At 49.9% G+C, this 16,422-nt stretch overlaps 5 protein-coding genes across 5 annotated transcripts; 3 read left to right on the top strand and 2 right to left on the bottom strand.

Annotated features, from left to right (window-relative positions):
- Positions 1-1,822: 1,822 nt before the first annotated feature.
- Positions 1,823-5,552, top strand: N7473_002734 (uncharacterized protein; the record flags this gene model as incomplete). Its single annotated transcript, XM_057148674.1, has 7 exons — positions 1,823-2,118; positions 2,179-2,437; positions 2,487-3,490; positions 3,551-4,271; positions 4,493-4,543; positions 4,589-5,456; positions 5,515-5,552. The coding sequence occupies 7 exons, from the start codon at positions 1,823-1,825 to the stop codon at positions 5,550-5,552; spliced, it is 3,237 nt and encodes a 1,078-aa protein (XP_057012328.1).
- A 284-nt stretch (positions 5,553-5,836) lies between these two features.
- On the bottom strand, positions 5,837-6,638 carry N7473_002733 (mitochondrial 54S ribosomal protein bL33m). The gene is made up of 2 exons (XM_057148673.1): positions 6,573-6,638; positions 5,837-6,406 (listed from the first exon to the last, which is right to left on the bottom strand). Exons 1-2 carry the CDS (start codon positions 6,583-6,585, stop codon positions 6,237-6,239), a joined length of 183 nt encoding a protein of 60 aa, XP_057012327.1. The 5' UTR covers positions 6,586-6,638; the 3' UTR covers positions 5,837-6,236.
- A 1,277-nt stretch (positions 6,639-7,915) lies between these two features.
- On the top strand, positions 7,916-9,501 carry N7473_002732 (glycoside hydrolase family 75 protein). The gene is made up of 7 exons (XM_057148672.1): positions 7,916-8,218; positions 8,287-8,352; positions 8,415-8,551; positions 8,605-8,753; positions 8,834-9,079; positions 9,141-9,257; positions 9,318-9,501. Exons 1-7 carry the CDS (start codon positions 7,955-7,957, stop codon positions 9,389-9,391), a joined length of 1,053 nt encoding a protein of 350 aa, XP_057012326.1. The 5' UTR covers positions 7,916-7,954; the 3' UTR covers positions 9,392-9,501.
- Positions 9,502-11,291: 1,790 nt separating this feature from the next.
- On the bottom strand, positions 11,292-11,996 carry N7473_002731 (uncharacterized protein; the record flags this gene model as incomplete). Its single annotated transcript, XM_057148671.1, has 1 exon — positions 11,292-11,996. The coding sequence occupies one exon, from the start codon at positions 11,994-11,996 to the stop codon at positions 11,292-11,294; it is 705 nt and encodes a 234-aa protein (XP_057012325.1).
- A 3,531-nt stretch (positions 11,997-15,527) lies between these two features.
- On the top strand, positions 15,528-16,322 carry N7473_002730 (uncharacterized protein; the record flags this gene model as incomplete). The annotated part of the gene is made up of 1 exon (XM_057148670.1): positions 15,528-16,322. One exon carries the CDS (start codon positions 15,528-15,530, stop codon positions 16,320-16,322), a length of 795 nt encoding a protein of 264 aa, XP_057012324.1.
- Positions 16,323-16,422: the final 100 nt, after the last annotated feature.

Here is a 16,422-nt window from a genome sequence, read left to right as displayed (position 1 = left end):
TGGACTAGTTATTCGTTAATGCAGCCCGAGATCGAGCCAACCAGATCCCGGCATGCACCTGCAGCACATTGGCCTAGCCATGAGGAGCATGATGCCGATATAGTACAAGCCCTTGCTACAAATAATTCAATAGTCAGGCAATTGATTCAAAGATTACGGGTGACAAATAAATCATGAACTCGCCATCTCCTTCTACAATATTTCTACTGTGCGAATTTCAATTTAAGACCTCAGCTTCTCGCCACGCGAGTTTCTTGATTCTTCGAGACTTTCGATCTTCGTGTCTCGTGGCCGCCACGTTCTTGACCGCCCTCAATCGCATATGCAAGCCAACCAGAGGGCTTGACTGGCTTGACTGCTCATGCATCTCGGCTGACGAGCTCAGCCGAAGAACCACCCCTTTGTAGTCAGACGGATGATTGATCAGACTCTACGGAGTGCTGATTATTGACTAGTCACACAGGAATATCCGTGGAACACCCGCGGAATATTCGAAAGACCTTCCTGCCCTCGTACAGAATGACTGGTCACTTCCCACACCGTTCCCTACTCCTGGTTCCACAGTGGGCAATAATCGACAGAATCCCAGTCCGCTGTTTCATCTGCGCCATGACAAAGAAGATGTGGTCCACGCTGAAACGGGCGGTTTCAGGTTCGCAAGTTCGCCGCCTTTGGGGGCTATGGAGAAAGTTAGAATCCTTGTCAGTTTGGAGCTGATGGTCAGGGATTCAATTTCATGGAGATATTTTGGTAGGGCTGGCTGGGATTGGCTAGTATCGAAATAATAGTTCTTACTCCGTAATGCTGCTCATCCTACGTACCCGTCCTAGTCCCTAGATTGTATGAGTCGCATGAATCAGATCCTCGTGGATGGCGCCACATGTAGACATTACTCCGATCATGATCGGCTACTCTGTGAGTCTATCTCTAACGATGATATGTGTTGATAGGGTCGAAGTTGAACAAACAAAGTGGGCAGTTCTGAGGTATCTCTACCCGCCTACTTTGGGAGCTCAGCATTTCTTGGCCTTCGGCCTGGCCCACTGATCTTCTGATGGTGGACTATAGTGGGACAACTACCGGGTTACATTTTCATTTGCTTGCGTAGGTGAAATTCAATCTTAGTGTCCTTGGCATATTGGCGGTGATGCTGTCAAGAGAGTATGATAGGGCTGCGGAGTTCATGTGTCTTCATCCACAATTAGGGCAGTCGCGTATGACGAAGTGGCTTGTGTGTTTTACAACTATAGAGCTTTCATGCTACACAGACTACACAGTCTCAATAAGACAGTAGTTACTAGGTCACTCTCAACACACAATTCCAATTGAGTAACAGCTCAGCAATTTCGCCGATTCGGGCACGCATGTATCCGCTGTACATACCCGAGACGTCCGGGCTTCGCTGCCAATTACATCTCTAACGCTTTTAGTCTGACTCGGATAGTGACGAGTGAATTATTTACTATATTCAGAGCCAATTCAGCTCAGCCAATACCATAACACTGAAGTGTACATGGAATTGGGTCGCTCGACTAGGCTCAGGAAACTCATACTGCTTCAATCGTTCTCGCACCGAAAATTAAAGTACGATCAACTCAAAATCTTCTCAAATTTACTCCATAGAGATCTGAATTTTCAGGTCTGTTCAATATATCACAATGGGAATGTCGGCACGGAGGTTCGTCGCTAGTCATGGGCGCAGTCACGGGACATCCGTACCTGCCTCAATTGTACTTCGACATCCAACGTCCAATCCTCATCTTACTCAACGACTCCTGAAAAACATTCATTGCCTATCTTTCTGTGAGGAATTGAGTTCCAAATGGAGCCAGATTTGTCAAATTTGCCAACGGAGGATGTCTCGCCTCACTTCCCTCCTCCGAAACGAACCCTGCCACTATCCAATGGTCAGCCAAGCAGAAAGAAGCCAGCCCTCATGCAACGTCCCCAGAGCTCCATCATCGATGTGACAAACTTCTCATTTGCTAGACCGGCGAACCAGCCCAAGGGATTCACCCTGAAGCCAATGCCCCGATTGCCTCCGCATGGTCGTACCTCCCTTGAGCAAGTTGGCGGGGTGGAGTCGCAGAAGCAGATGGCGAGACGGGAGAAGGAAGTGTATGTTGAACCTTGAACATTATTGAGATGAGTTTGGTGACTCATATTGCAACGCAATAGCTCATCTAAGTCAATCGCCAATCCGAGACAGCCGAGCCTGGAGCAATATCTTGCTGAACGTACTCCATGTCCACAGCCCAAAGATCATCCACAGACTTCAAAGATCGCTCACAAGGATTCAAACCTGCCGATCACCGAGGGCGCAAGCCCAGATAACTCGGAAAATGCAAATTCGGCAAAGGGACAGGAGGTCATCGATCTGGAAGCAGAAAGTGAGACTGCCTTGACCACACAAGCAGTCGCCAACAGCAGCATTCCGGTAAGAATGCCAGACAAGATATCAATTGATGAATTCTAATCGAAAACAGGCCACAGTTTCCCGAGACACCGCATCCCGTCCTCTGCAAGATCGGGATCGACATGTATCAGCAGTCCAGAACCATCCCCCACCTCGAGCCCCTGCTCGACAAAGGGAGAGCCTCCGAGATTCCAAGTCTCGGCGCGGGAATCGCAGATCTGCTCTCACCCGGCAGCAAAGATCGATCTCAGGCAACAAATCGGGTCTTCATCAGCTCACTGAGGATACCTTGTTCGAAATGCTCATTGGCAGAATCAGACAGCGCGAGGAGAATGAGATCACAGCTGCCAATATTCAACGCCAAATGGAGACAAAGATCTTGGAGCTGCAGGAAGAAAATCGAGATCTTCACCATCGGCTCGAAACTGGTCGTTTGCAGCTGCAGAAAAATGAAGTGGAGCTTAACAAACATCAAACCCGACTGGAAGACTGGAAGTTGAAAATCCGCAAGTTCAAACAGGTTGTTGATGAATTGGGACATGATCATGATTCCCTGAAAGAGGACAATGAGCGGCTTAATACCACTGCTGCAAGTTTGGAAAAGCAGAAGAGCGAGCTCTTCCAAGCCATTGATGATGCAAAGCTCCAGATTGCCCGAGCAGAGGGAAGGGCAGATGAGCAGCGCAAGGAGATCGCCGAAAAAGAACAACGCATTGCTCTGCTACAGCAGGCTTTGACAGCGGCTCAAGATCAGGACGACTGCACAAAAGCCGAATTGATCAGCGAACGGAATCGCAGCTCCACTCTGGAATCATATATCCAGAACTACGCTCTGACTCAAGCAAAGCAGATTGGTCTCATCAAAGAAGATCAGGCAAAGCTCATGCAAGACCTGAATGCAAGGCTAGAGTCAATTGCCACCAATGCGACCACTTTCAAGTGCGACATTCTTTCGGCAACCAAAACAGTTTTCGATCAGTGCCGCACTTCCATCGAGACCTTGAGCGAAAAGTACTCTGAAGAAAAGCTCTCCGTCCAGGAGTTCACAGGCAGCACCCAAGATGTGATTTCTCAGTGAGTCTCACCGACAAGATTGCGAAAAACTCGAAGTCATGGCTAATTATTCAATTCCAGAATCAACACCATGGCAACCAAGCTCACAGAGAGTATTGAGACCAGTAACAAGGTCAATGTTGGCGTGTCCAAGGGCGTTCAGGACAGTCTGCACGCAATTGAGTCTCATCTTAGTGCCGATTCACAACTTTTCCAGCAGCTTGCCGAGTGCCGCACCTCATACAGATGGCTTAAAGGCAGGCTTGGAGCCATTGAGCCGACATTGGAGAACCTCAATGCTTCGGTGAAGGTCGTGTTGGATTCTGAAACCAAGCTTGCTCGACAATTCGGTGACTTTGGTAAAAAGCTAGAGGAAGCTCAAATGCCGAAAGGAAATCCGGAGTTTGAGAAACAATTGGCAGATAGGTTTGCCGAGAACACGCAGCTCCAACTAGGACTCCACAAGATGGCCTCGGAAATTGACAGTCTCAACCAACTGACAAGCGAAAAAGATGCGACGATTCAAAACTTGCAACAATGTCTGACAGACGCAAAGGAGAAGTGCAGAGCTGTTGATAATCGAAATCAGGCGTTGGAAATCGACAAGACGGCTTTGAAAGGTGAAATCGAGCTTAGGGATCAGAGAATCCGTCACGAATTGACCACCAAACATAACTCCTCCCAAACCCAGATGCAAGCCAAATACGAGCAAGAGCTACGAACTCTCAAGGCGGAGAAGGACGAACTTGAAAAGAATACCGAGCTGATAATGACTCAAATGAACGGTGTTCAGAGTGCTTTGGTGAGTCATTATTTAACAGTTCATTTGGCAGTTCATTTGGCAGTTCATTTGGCAGTTCATTTGGCAGTTCATTTGGCAGTTCATTTGGCAGTTCATTTGGCAGTTCATTTGGCAGTTCATTTGGCAGTTCATTTGGCAGTTCATTTGGCAGTTCATTTGGCAGTTCATTTGGCAGTTCATTTGACGGCATTGATTGCAGGAATAAAGCTAATTGCCTCAAGGTTGAAGCAAAACGTCTATTCGATGATCAGAAAACACAGCGTGAATCACTGGTATGTCACTCACTCAATCCTCTAGAGCCCAGCTAATCCACTCAGGCCCAAGAGACAGACCAACGGATTGAACAGCTCACTCAATCTTGCTCCGAGCACATGGCGCGAGTAGAGGCTCAAATTCTGGAGCTCCAGAAGTACCAGCAAGCTGAAGCTGCTTCGTGCATGGAAAGGAATGGCCTCCAAGAGCAACTCCGGCAGGCCCAAGAAAGAATCCACGAGCTCGAGGAGACATTTGTCGTTCCATCTGTAGAGGAAGAAGGTCCCCGAGTGCCTCCAGCCAACATTGTTCCCTTCTCAGCTCTCAAGAGCCAGCTTTCACCATTGCGAGCCACCTCGCCCTATGGAGATCCAGCGGACTTTGCCATGCTCTTTATGTCAGATGAGCTTCTGCTCGCAACGCCACATCACAAGGTCAACGAAGACAAGGCATGCCCGAGCCGTCAAGAAGAAGCAACAACCGAAGAAAGCAAAAAGCCACTTGAAGTCACTGATCCGGCAAAGGTATTTGATATTCCTCAGGACAACGAACCGCCTCCCACGCGAGCCAATACGAAGCGCAAAGCAGTTAATTTTGCACCACACCGAACAGAGAGCACTGAGAGTCAGAGGAAGGGATCTCTCAACACTCGTGTCCCCTCCACGGAAGTTCAGAGCTCCACCCAAGCCGAGAACGCCGAGAACGCAACAGAGGAGCGACCTACAAAAGTCACGAAGCATATCAATAAATGGACTTACAGTCGGGTTCAGGCTTCAGGGATCGAAGTCCAGCAGGGGCAGTTCACAGCGCCGCCGACACGGGCTACAAGAGGCCCGCAGCGAGCCAGTCCGAAGGGCCTTGTCTCTGCCAGTAGCACCAGCGAAGCAGTAGGTCGGTCCAATACCCGGGGCCGAGGCAAGCGGTGTTCGCGAGGTAAATGATCATCCTTCCTTGGCTTTGTGAGAATTCCAGTCCTGATTATTGCAAACAGGAGACCGTTACAATGCCCGATTCAGTCAGGAAGGGTGAGCCCTCAAGTATTAGAGGTTGTCGGCCGGAAATGGTCTCCTTTCGGTTGGCCGACAATGCCCTCACGCTTTCTCCTGACGTTTAGTGTTATGATCGCACTGGCTCATTCGGTCGCAGAGGGAGACGTGAGTCGCTAGCATGTTATAGTATAAGACATTTGTATATGTCATCGATATGTCTGGAGAGGAAGGTATCCGTTTTGTCGCACATGCCTTACCACTGTGGTCGACCGACCCACCCCATGTCATTAAAGCGAGTACACACTTTGAAGTCGCAGGTTATGTAGCGGAATTAAAGATTTATTTCCAATTCAGAACCCAAAGCTGTAATGCTCGTAAACGCCAGACACAATGCTCCATCAAAAGGAAGTACAATGGAGCAGTTGAGAGAGAATCGCTCTCATCAACACTTCCCAGGATATAATGTACACAATAGGGCCACTCAGCCCAGACATCCCCTTTTCATAACCAACACAGCCTCTCGAGGTATCCTCCAGAGATAAATCCACGCCGAGAGAGACAATCCTCGACAAAAGGCGCAGAGATGAACGATTCGACGAAGGGGAAAGGCAATCGCATGGCCGATAACTGCGTCGCGAGAGCTTTCGACACAGCCAACGCCGAGAGAGTCGCGGGAGTTGATGAATATGGTATATCGGAAATCGTTTTCAAACTTCGAAACCACTTATTTCGCCTTTCCACCCTTGGTTGCTTCAAGGAAAAGCACCTTCTTCTTCACGACAGGATCGTACTTGAGCATGGAGAGCGGGCGGTGCGCACGGGGCCGGATCATAGTGCGATAAAAACCCGTCATCGCCATAGAGATCAGGCGGACGGTGATGGTACGTGACTTTGCTGTTCAGAGCATGTTTGTTAGCAGGGTACTATTTTCGTCGTTGCGGGCTTCACTTCGGGGATGGTGTTGCGCTCCGGGGTCGGGTTCAAGATGGGAGTTCCAGCCATTGGGCGCGAATTTGAAGGGTTAGTAATTTGGGGCAGGGTGAGGGATGCTGTCACGTACCTTTCTTGGCCATTTTTGCTCGACGTCCCGTGGAGACTGGGTCGTTGTTCGATGAGATGGAAATTCGAAGCGCGGGCGTCGGGCAAAACCGTCCACTCCGACTGGTTGTGTCACGTGCTTTCATTAGTCATGTAGTTAGCGGTGGTCCCTCGGGCCTGAGGCAGGATGCCGCCCGTGAACTATGTGTTCGTATTCCATGCTCTTGATATTCTGGTGTTTACTCTTCCTAGATACAAACCAACTTCGATTGAGAAACACTTTCATGAGCAGGTGGGAATCCTAGCAGACCCCGATCACCACCGGCGAATACCACCGGCGAACTCGGCCGGTGAACAAGGATTGTGGTGCTTTGCGCCCGGAAATCTGCTGCGAGGTCGCATCAACACTCGCTAGTGCCAAGCCTGAGACACGATTGCTTAACCTTCCTCAATCGTGCCACATGCTGGGCCCACGGTGTACACTATCTTACCTCGCTTAAGCGGGTGATCTGATCATCTGGCAATCCTTCAGGAATGAGATGCAGACTTGGTGGAGAATACGCCTTCCAAGAATGGATAATAGCATACAGCTCAATGGTTACGTATAGTGCGTTCTTGGTCTAGTGGGATGTATCGCGCAGTGTCTTTCCCTATTCGTGTGGTGGATATTGATAAGTCTTCAGGAATCAGGAGGTTACCTTCGGGTTTTCCCCAGACTGCAAATAAGCTTGTGAGGAGCCAATGGGAGGGGCTGGACTCGATACAGGGGTACATCGGGCGAGAGGGGCTGAAACAGGGATCCAGGGTCCTCAACTCCTCGTCGCGGATTTGGGAGGCGTGTTAGAGGTTCCTGTCATTTCAAGAGTGAAGGGAATTGTAGACTTGAAGTCAGGGTTGCTACCTGCAATTGAAGGGAATTCCCTCATGGTTGAACCTCTCATCCAGAAGCACTAAACAATTCTGATAGTGATATTTCCTCCAATCTTTCACGATCATGCATTTACTTCACTCGGCCTCCAAATGTGGCGCCTTGATAAGTAACGTCGAGCACAGGCTCCACCGTCATCCGCTAACTCGCATGTTGCATATACCCGAACGGTATATCTTCACCGATCGCTTGCACGTGTATCCCTCGCCCCGGCTAGACCCTGTTTAGCGTCTTCTGCAGGGGGCCAGGAACACCAATTGCCCTATACGAGACGCGGAGCGAACTTGTCACACCCATTTTGGGTGGCTCGTGCGGTAAAGGTGACGTCCGGCAAAGCTGATACTCGGAGGGCTATTTAATTCCGCGTGACCGAGGTGGAAAACGAGTATATAAAAGCTCAAGAGGTGCTCGCTTGAAACAGTTCAATCCACTTCATTCTCTCACGTCTATCTTGAATTCATAATCACATAATCACGATGGCGATCAAGTCCTCTGTCCTCGCCTCTTTGGCGCTGTTTGGCTCGGCTCTGGCTCAGAGCGTTGATGGTTCTCAGTACAATAACCCAACCGCTGGTCCTCCTGCTAGCTTCTTTGCTGCTGCTACCACTGTTCCTGTTGCGGCGCTGCAGAGTGCTGCTGCGAAGGCGAGCACTGCGGCTAAGGATGCCACTTATCCTATCAATGGTGATGGCGGAGCTCCCAAGTCTACTATTCACAGTGACTGGACCAACTTCAGCGAGGTACATTTATAACTGTGAGAGATTTTTGATTGTATTTGAATCACCAATCTAATCTGCCACTTTGATAGGGTGCTGCCTTTGTCTGGGTTGCCGATATGGATGTGGACTGTGATGGCCTCGACTACAAGTGCAAGGTAAGCGAGGTACTCTATTAATGCCTGATAGGAATCTAATTTAACATATCTTCTTTTTAAAGGGCAACCCAGATGGACAGCCTAACACCAACTTCGGTGCTCTGGCCGCCTACGAGGTCCCCTTCTTCGTGATCCCCGACAAGTTCGGCACGACCTATGCAAACGTCCTCCCTGGAAACAACATTGGTGCCGTCATTTGGTAAGTCTTGTTTTTCCTATCTAGAATCAAACATGAAAGCTTATCTTCTGCAGCAATGGCAAGATGTTCTACGGTATCTACGGTGATACCGACGGCGATAGCCCGCAAGTCATCGGAGAAGCTTCGTGGCTGATGGCTCGCACCTGCTTCCCCAACGACGACCTGAATGGAAACAGCGGCCACGGTGGTGTCGATGTCACCTGTGAGTTTATGACCCTCCTACCTAATCCACCCTCCAACCTCGTCCACCCTCCCATCTTCTCTACTAACCTTTAAAAACAGACATTCTCTTCACCGGCAAGGACGCAGTCCTCCCCAGCAGCGCCCTTAACAAAAACTACGTCACCAACTTCAGCACCCTCCGCTCCATGGGCGACAAACTGATCACCGCGTTGGCAAAGAACCTCAACCTCGTCTCCGGTGGCGGTCCGTCCACTACCACCTTGACTACCAAGGTCTCTTCTACCACTACCAGCACCGGCTCCGGCTCGACTAGTACCTCGTGCTCGTGGGCTGGTCACTGTATTGGTAAGACTCCTCTCCCTTCTCCGGCTGTGTACCGTTTATTAGTCGCTGATAGATACAATAGGAAGCTCTTGCTCTTCTAACGATGACTGCTCTGATGCGCTAGTTTGCAAGAGTGGGAAGTGTGCGGCGTCGGGGTCTACTTCTGGTGGTTCTTGCTCGTGGGCTGGACATTGTGCTGGTAAGATGGTGGTTCTATGATAATTGATTAAACTTCTCGACTAACATGCTTTTTTTCTAGGTGCTTCTTGCTCTTCTAATGATGATTGCTCGGATGAATTGGTCTGCAGCAGCGGCCAGTGTGCTAGTGCTTAAACGGGTCGCTTATGGGCCTTTGGGATATAGTACGAAGAGTATATATGATGAGAATCTGTTGATGGGGTAGGTGTAAATATTTGAGATGATTAGGAATTACTTTACTACGGACATTTGTGTCTTGGTTATTCAAACTGTAAATCATCAAATCATATGCGTGCAAAATCCTCCGCCGGTACCAGTATGACATTACTTCTGGAATAGCTTCTACATTCCCTAAACTGGACATCATTTTTCGCTCGCTCTACTGGACTCTCTCACATGAGAAAATCGGCTTAGTTAACTAGTATAGCCAAGGCCACCATTCAATTTGTGATATCACAAATGTAGCAAGAATTCCCATGAACGTGATAAATACACTCAATACAGCTCCACTCACACTTCACACTTTACAACTTCAACATCAGCCATGACTACATCTTCATGCGCCACAGCGGGATCCATATCCAGACTCCGAGTATGAAAAGCGGGTACCCGATCGGGCAAAGTCAAATCTATATACAAAGTGGACCAGCCCAACTGTATATATCGATCTGGAAAGCACAGACGACGATCGTGAAAAGGGTGGTCCAAGTGTCAAGATTGAGATTCAAATGAGGCTCCGGGAGAGTGGACCTTAGTTTCGAGACTCTAGGCAGCGAGTCCACTCAAGATTGGCCTGGCCGAGCCTCTGGCTTGGTGGGGTAAATCAATACTGCAGGCAGGCAGGCACATAATGCACTTGTAAAATACATACTGTCCATCCCAGGGTAAGGGTAAGTTTACGAAAAGAGGGGTAAAACCCCCTCATTAGAATCAAATAGATTCTTTGAGTAACTACTGCCTAGTCTCAAATTCGAGAGGATTCGAGTATGACTGATGGATAAGAGTAGAATCGGGTCTTATCGTAGGAGAGTTTTCCATGTCTTGGATCAGCCCTGTGCGCCTTGTCGGAGATCAGCCACACACACACAACTTAACTCAGTAGGGAACCCCGCAGGTGAGTCACCTGTCAGGGTTAGTCGGGTCGGGGACTTGAATTGAGGGTGGCTCGTGCTGGATTCGGTAGATGTATGTATGATGTATGAACTGTAAATTTAGTTGCTCCACTGATTCATAGTGTATTACTGTTTACTATAAGGAAGACTTGTTTTGAGTTTGGAAACACAGACGTGTTTGGTATTTGTTCCGTTCGGACTATCTAGGCATCAAAGCAACACATAAAGTAATCATCGTAACAGGACATATTGCACATAATCCACTTTCATCACAATAACAAAGGAAAAAAATATCATAGCATAGCAGAGAATACAGGAAAATCCTCCAAAGTCATGCAGTACAGTATGAACTACACACTTCTCTCACAGAAGTGAGTCACAAATCAATGTCCAATGACAACATGCAGGAAACCGTAATGCATGAACAAAAAAACAAGGGTTACAATACCCTTATACTCTCATTGGCTACCACCCACCCCCTCCTGCATCGATGCAGATGCGGAGCAGTACAGGGTGCAGACCAATAATGGTGAAAGCCAACTGGTTCCCAATGGAAGTATAGAGATTCCAGTAGGGGGGAAAGTCCCGCGTCGGAGATTCCAGACTAGGAGTCCGACGTATTTCCCACGATGACTGTTTTGAATCGAATTGTGCTGAACTGAACAAATGGGCGTCTTTTTTTTCAAGGGCTGCGTCCCAGAGCGCCATTTTGTAGGTAGTTCTGTATCGGATTCGGGGGTGTGCCCAGATGGGAGGAACCACTTCATGTTTGAAGAGTTTCCCATTATGGGGGATGGCCGGCTTGCGGCCCATCAAGAGGGACAGTCAATGTCCGGAGAGAATTGAAGCTTGGTAGCAACTGGATCTTGGAGCGGTTCGACAAATTCGGGGCGTTCGTAGATAGATTGCGCTGGAAGCGGTGTTCAACGGTAGTAGTCGGGGTGACGGCGGACGTGAGTCGATTCGTATTGACGATCGACTCGGTCCTGGCGGTCCGAGTTGTAGAGCGAGCCACGGCTGTTGGAACTGCGGTTGGGAGAGGTGTGTGGAGAAGGGTAGACGACGACTCGGGGCTTGCTGTTGGACGGGGATCGCTCGATGATGCGGGTGTTTGGTGAGGGTTGAGGGGATTGTGTGTTGGAACGAGTGCGAGGCTCACGGTGCTCAACCACGGGGCCGGAGCGACGGGGGCCCACGGGGTACGTAGCATCGTAGGAGCTGCGGATGGAAGTTGACCGGCGATGAGAGGACTGGGGAGGAGTAGAAGGAGGCATGACTGGTGGGGCACGGCCGCGACGAGGAGAAGTCAGACGCATGCCCTTGTCAATGTTCTCGATCAACGTGCGAGCATGCGAACCCTGGCGCAAGAGCTTGACCCGCATAGGCTTCTTGTTCTCCCTGTCCACAACCGAGAAGTGTTTTCCATCCACGCTGTAGAGGTACTTGGTGACATCGATGGCGCGGTGCTGGCCACGCTCACAGAGGGAATCGCTGGCGGACTCGAGGGCCAGAGCGCACTGAGTGCAGTGGCTCACATGGCGCTCAAAGTCGTCGACAACCAGCTTTTCGTCGTCGTGGAGGTCGCGCACCACGACGGGGGGCTCGACGATCTCGATGGGGCCAGGCATGGTGTTGGAGCGGCCGATTCTGAAGAAGCGTCGAGTGAAGCTGCGACGAGGAGGATTGCCTGTATCGTCGCGCGAGAAGGGAGTAAGAGAATTGGTGGTGGGGCGATTGGGCGACACCGTGACGGATTGTTGGAGGATCACGCGAGAGACGGTGGATGACCGCCGAGGAGGTATGATAGAGATGGATTGAATTGGTGATGGATGAGTAGACAGTCGATGAGGGAGTATATGAATGTGAGTGGAGGTATAAAGTGTGGGACGTTGGACAGTTAAGTATGTTGAGGTGTGAAGTATGGAATCGAATCACGATGGGTGGGGGAGGGAGGTGTTTTATAGTTTTTGATACTTTGTATACTTCTAGACCATAGGATGATAGGGTCATGGCAGCCTGGCAGCCTGGCGGGTCCTGGCGTTTGCAGATCTCGTGCGAAGTGTACTTGGTAACAAATAACAGACTAACTAACAATACATACAATAATAGACTAAATACCAGAATATCTCCACTCCTCCCTCCATTAAGCCGCTAGCGTGTGGCTCAGTTGACACCGCCGTGTGGACGAGGCCCGAGTCTCTGATTGGCTGGCAGCCCCCAATCGACGGTCTGTTCGACTGGTGATGCCAGTCGGTTTACCATTGAATTACAGACTATACCGAGTATTCATCATGTTTTCTCAGTAAATAGTAGGTTAGAAGTGTAAATGACAGAGTTGATAACTCTGTATCTTCCCTTTTCCTCCGCCTTTTCCCCCCCCTCTTCCGCCCTTTCGTCATTTGTCCATCTCCAAATCTGCCCTGTTGCCTACGCCTTTTCCTCTACAGATGTCATCCTTGGCACTTCTCTTCCTCTCTCTTCCCACCCCTGCTGTGGCTTGAGCCTCTCGTGTTCCTGCGCCGCAACCAAGTCTCGTGTTCCTTTCAGGGGACACCCCCCAAAACGAAAGGAAAAAAAAACAGGTTCACGTCATTTGCTCACCATACACACTCAGTACTAATCATCTCAGAAGACCGGTTCCCGTGAACTTGCATCCAGGACCAGTTGATCCGACGCGCCCATTCTGTCATTCTATGATTCTATTCACGGTTCCTCTCGAGTCTCCACGGCCTCCCCCGAGTCCCCGCTGATTTGCCCCGCTGCCGCTGTCTTTAATGACCCAGCGTCTACTGCAACGGCTATGCAAATGCAAAACATCCCATTGTCCTGTGAAAAGCATTATTATTCTCCTAGCCGTTGTTGATGCCAAAATTAAACGATACGAATCGGTGTTTCAACTTTCGAATCTGTTTTCGACCCTACTCTAAGAATAGGCCCGACGATCGGGATCACTCCCCCGATGGTTTCGTTTCGGACCCCACGTCCATCACTTTACAAGTTGACACAGGACTCCAGGAGTGTACTAGTCTCGACCTCCTCGACCACCATCCACTTCCCTCTCTAGTTTCTCTCATCTCATCAGCCCCAAGCCACAGTTCTCATCGCGCCCGGGTTGAAATGTCGTGCTCTCAAGCCAGGATCCTGCTAAGCCCCAGCCACAGAAACCACTTATCGTCACTTGTGATTCGATCCCCCGTACTCACCAGCCACGGTCTCACCCCCTCCGTCCTCGTTGCTGACACCTTTCCTTCTCTCGTTCCTGGACGAGCCACCCGCTCGAACCGCTTGCCAACCCTCGTTCCTCTGTCTTCCCTCTATCTCTCTTCTGGGGCCAGACCAGTTGGTTTGATCAACGAGAGAGCGGATATACTTGGAAATCTAGTTACTGGGCTATTCTCGTCCGGTTCTCTAACATTCCACTCCTAGTCTTTCCTCCTCTCTGATTTTCCTTTCTGCCTACCTTCCAGGCCCCCGCGAATGGGCCTCGTGTTGATGGCTCTTATCTCGATGCCTGGACCGGGCGCAACCTGGAACGCATTCAAGCAATACCGTGTCCTCTGGGCTTGCCCCCAATCGACTTGACCTCGGATTGATCAATGCTCCCCTTGTCCATCCACTCTCTACCCGGGTTGGATACCTTCATCAGCTTACCTATCGGCATTTCCCACCGTCCCTGGACCTCCCAGTAAACCGGGACTTGAGAACTCGGCCCTACATTCAGGGCAACCCTGGCAGCCAACCTCTATGCCTCTCATCCGTCCCTCTAACCCCTCTACGCATGTCTCCCGATATCTTCATCGACTCTTCAACCAGCCCTGCCGGGCTAGCTCAATCGGTAGAGCGTGAGACTCTTAATCTCAAGGTTGCGGGTTCGACCCCCGCGTTCGGCTATTCCTACAGAAAAACCTGAGATTCTTTCTTTTTTTGCCTTGCAATTTTTTTTGGCATTTTTGCATTTTTCATGGTGTCGGGCCGTTCTGAGTGGCTGTGGCGGAGGAACAGCCCCCACCAAGTGGGGATCGGCCCGATCAGAAGAACGGGTAAGCGCCAAGAAAAAAACATCAATTGGGAAATGGGCCGTACTGGCAGATGATTCCGAGAGTAATGGTACTTGGGATGTAAGGATGGCTGTCAGATAGAAAAAGCAAAGAGTTACTACAGTAGTACTTAGCATACTACACTAACTTTGTCGAAACAGGCAGACGGTTATGGTGGTCGGTCAATGCGCAAGGCAGAGTGTGCTATCCCGCATCTAGACTTGAAAGTGTGTTTTTTCAGCTGGACATGGGTTTATCTGCCCCCGAGTCTGTTGGAATAATAAGCATCAATGTTGGTAAGCAGCCATGCAGATCATATTCTTTTTGAATAATGTGGTTGACTTGCATCTGCAGGGGATTAGTAAACTACATACAGTAATCCCTGTTTGAGGAGGCTGATGCAGTGCAGTGCCAGCATATGTCTTGCTGCACTTGCAGAATATATTTCCGGCAGTTAAGATGGTGTAGCCTGTAAAGATTAGACCAATACCTGTTTTATGCGCGACCCGGGGTATTATTGTAGAATTTAATATTCTACGAAAGAAAGGCGTAATTACTGTGTTCAAGTCAATGTTGCCGACATTCTTTGTTTTGTAGTTTCCTCGACATTTCTTCTATGTACTGGCTGTTACAATTCTCGGTCGGAGATTTAGCTACCTAGGTAGTGGAGTGGGGTGCAAGCCCTTGATCCATGCCCGCTGCAGGTGTACCTTAGGTAGTGGGCTTGGATGTAGGCCATAGGGCTACATCATGTATGAAACAGAGCCTCCTTGCTTATGAACGACTCGGCTTGCATATACCAACTAAATCTACACATCCACTCTATTGAATCACACCCACTAACACCAATACAGACCACTCAAATCACCCAAATAAAGAATCAAACCCATCTAAAAGATCTCATCAACACCTTCCGCCCCGGCCTAACCCCCCTTCGAATCCATCTACGGCGCCATCCACCCAAAACCCCGAACTCTCCGCCCAAGAATCCCAAACAGCCCACCTAGCAACCACCCACCTCCAATCCCTCAAGACTATGAAGTCCACACAGGCATCGGCGGCCACGGCCTCGCCTGAATCCTGCACAACGGGCCCGGTCCCACAATCCTCCTCCGCGCAGACATGGACGCCCTCCCTGTAGAAGAAAATACTCAACCCCCCTACGCCAGCACTAAATTCGTCACCGACGAAGACGATGGATCCCGGATCCCTGTGATGCATGCCTGCGGGCATGATAGCCATGTTACGTGTCTCCGAGCGACGGTGACGCTACTACATGCCGCGCGCGAATATTGGCGCGGGACGCTGATTGTCGTGTTTCAGCCTTCTGAGGAACTTCTCACTGGGGCAAAAGCGATGCTGGAAGATGGGTTTTATGAGAAAGTACAGGTAAAGCCGGATATAGTTCTCGCGCAACATGTCATGCGTATGCGCGCGGGAACGATAAATCTCCAATCGGGGCCGTTATTAACAGCGGCGGAAGCATTTGATATCCGGATTTTCGGACGGGAAGGACACGGGTCTGCGCCACAGACGACTATTGATCTGATTTTGATCGGGGCGGCTGTTGTTATGCGGTTACAGGGGATTGTTTCGAGGGAGGTTGTCCCCGGAGAAGTTGCGGTTGTTTCGTGTGGGAGTATTCGGGCGGGTACTTCGGCGAATGTAATTCCTGATTATTTGGATTTGCAGGTAAGTGTGCGGACTTTTGAGGAGGAGGTTAGGGAGAAGGTTTGTGCTGCAATTGTGAGGATTGTTGAGGGGGAGTGTATTGCTGGTAGTAAGGTGGAGAAACCGAGGATTAACGGGACGGTTTCGGCGCCGGCGACTGTTAATGATGAAGGGAGTGTTGAGAGGTTGAGGGGAGTGTTTGAGGGGGTATTTTGGGGAGAGATCGGTGGAGATGGAGAGGCCTAGTGCCAATGAGGATTTCTCGTTGTTGGCGACGGCTGCTGGGGCGCCGTATGTGTTGTGGGTGTTTGGGGGGCTTGAGGAGGGGATTTGGGATGAAGCTGTC

The sequence above is a fragment of the Penicillium subrubescens genome (genome assembly GCF_028828155.1).
Source record: "Penicillium subrubescens strain IBT 31985 chromosome Unknown utg000002l_segment0_segment0, whole genome shotgun sequence".
Lineage (NCBI taxonomy): Eukaryota > Fungi > Ascomycota > Eurotiomycetes > Eurotiales > Aspergillaceae > Penicillium > Penicillium subrubescens.
Note: the sequence above shows the minus strand (reverse complement) of the source record. Positions and strands in the feature narration are given on the sequence as shown.

Excerpts from the sequence above, each read along its gene's own strand:
- N7473_002732 (XM_057148672.1), top strand. The coding sequence starts at position 7,955 with ATGGCGATCAAGTCCTCTGTCCTCGCCTCTTTGGCGCTGTTTGGCTCG. Across the intron at positions 8,219-8,286 it reads ACTGGACCAACTTCAGCGAG|GGTGCTGCCTTTGTCTGGGT; the intron begins GTACATTTATAA and ends CCACTTTGATAG. Across the intron at positions 8,353-8,414 it reads GCCTCGACTACAAGTGCAAG|GGCAACCCAGATGGACAGCC; the intron begins GTAAGCGAGGTA and ends TTCTTTTTAAAG.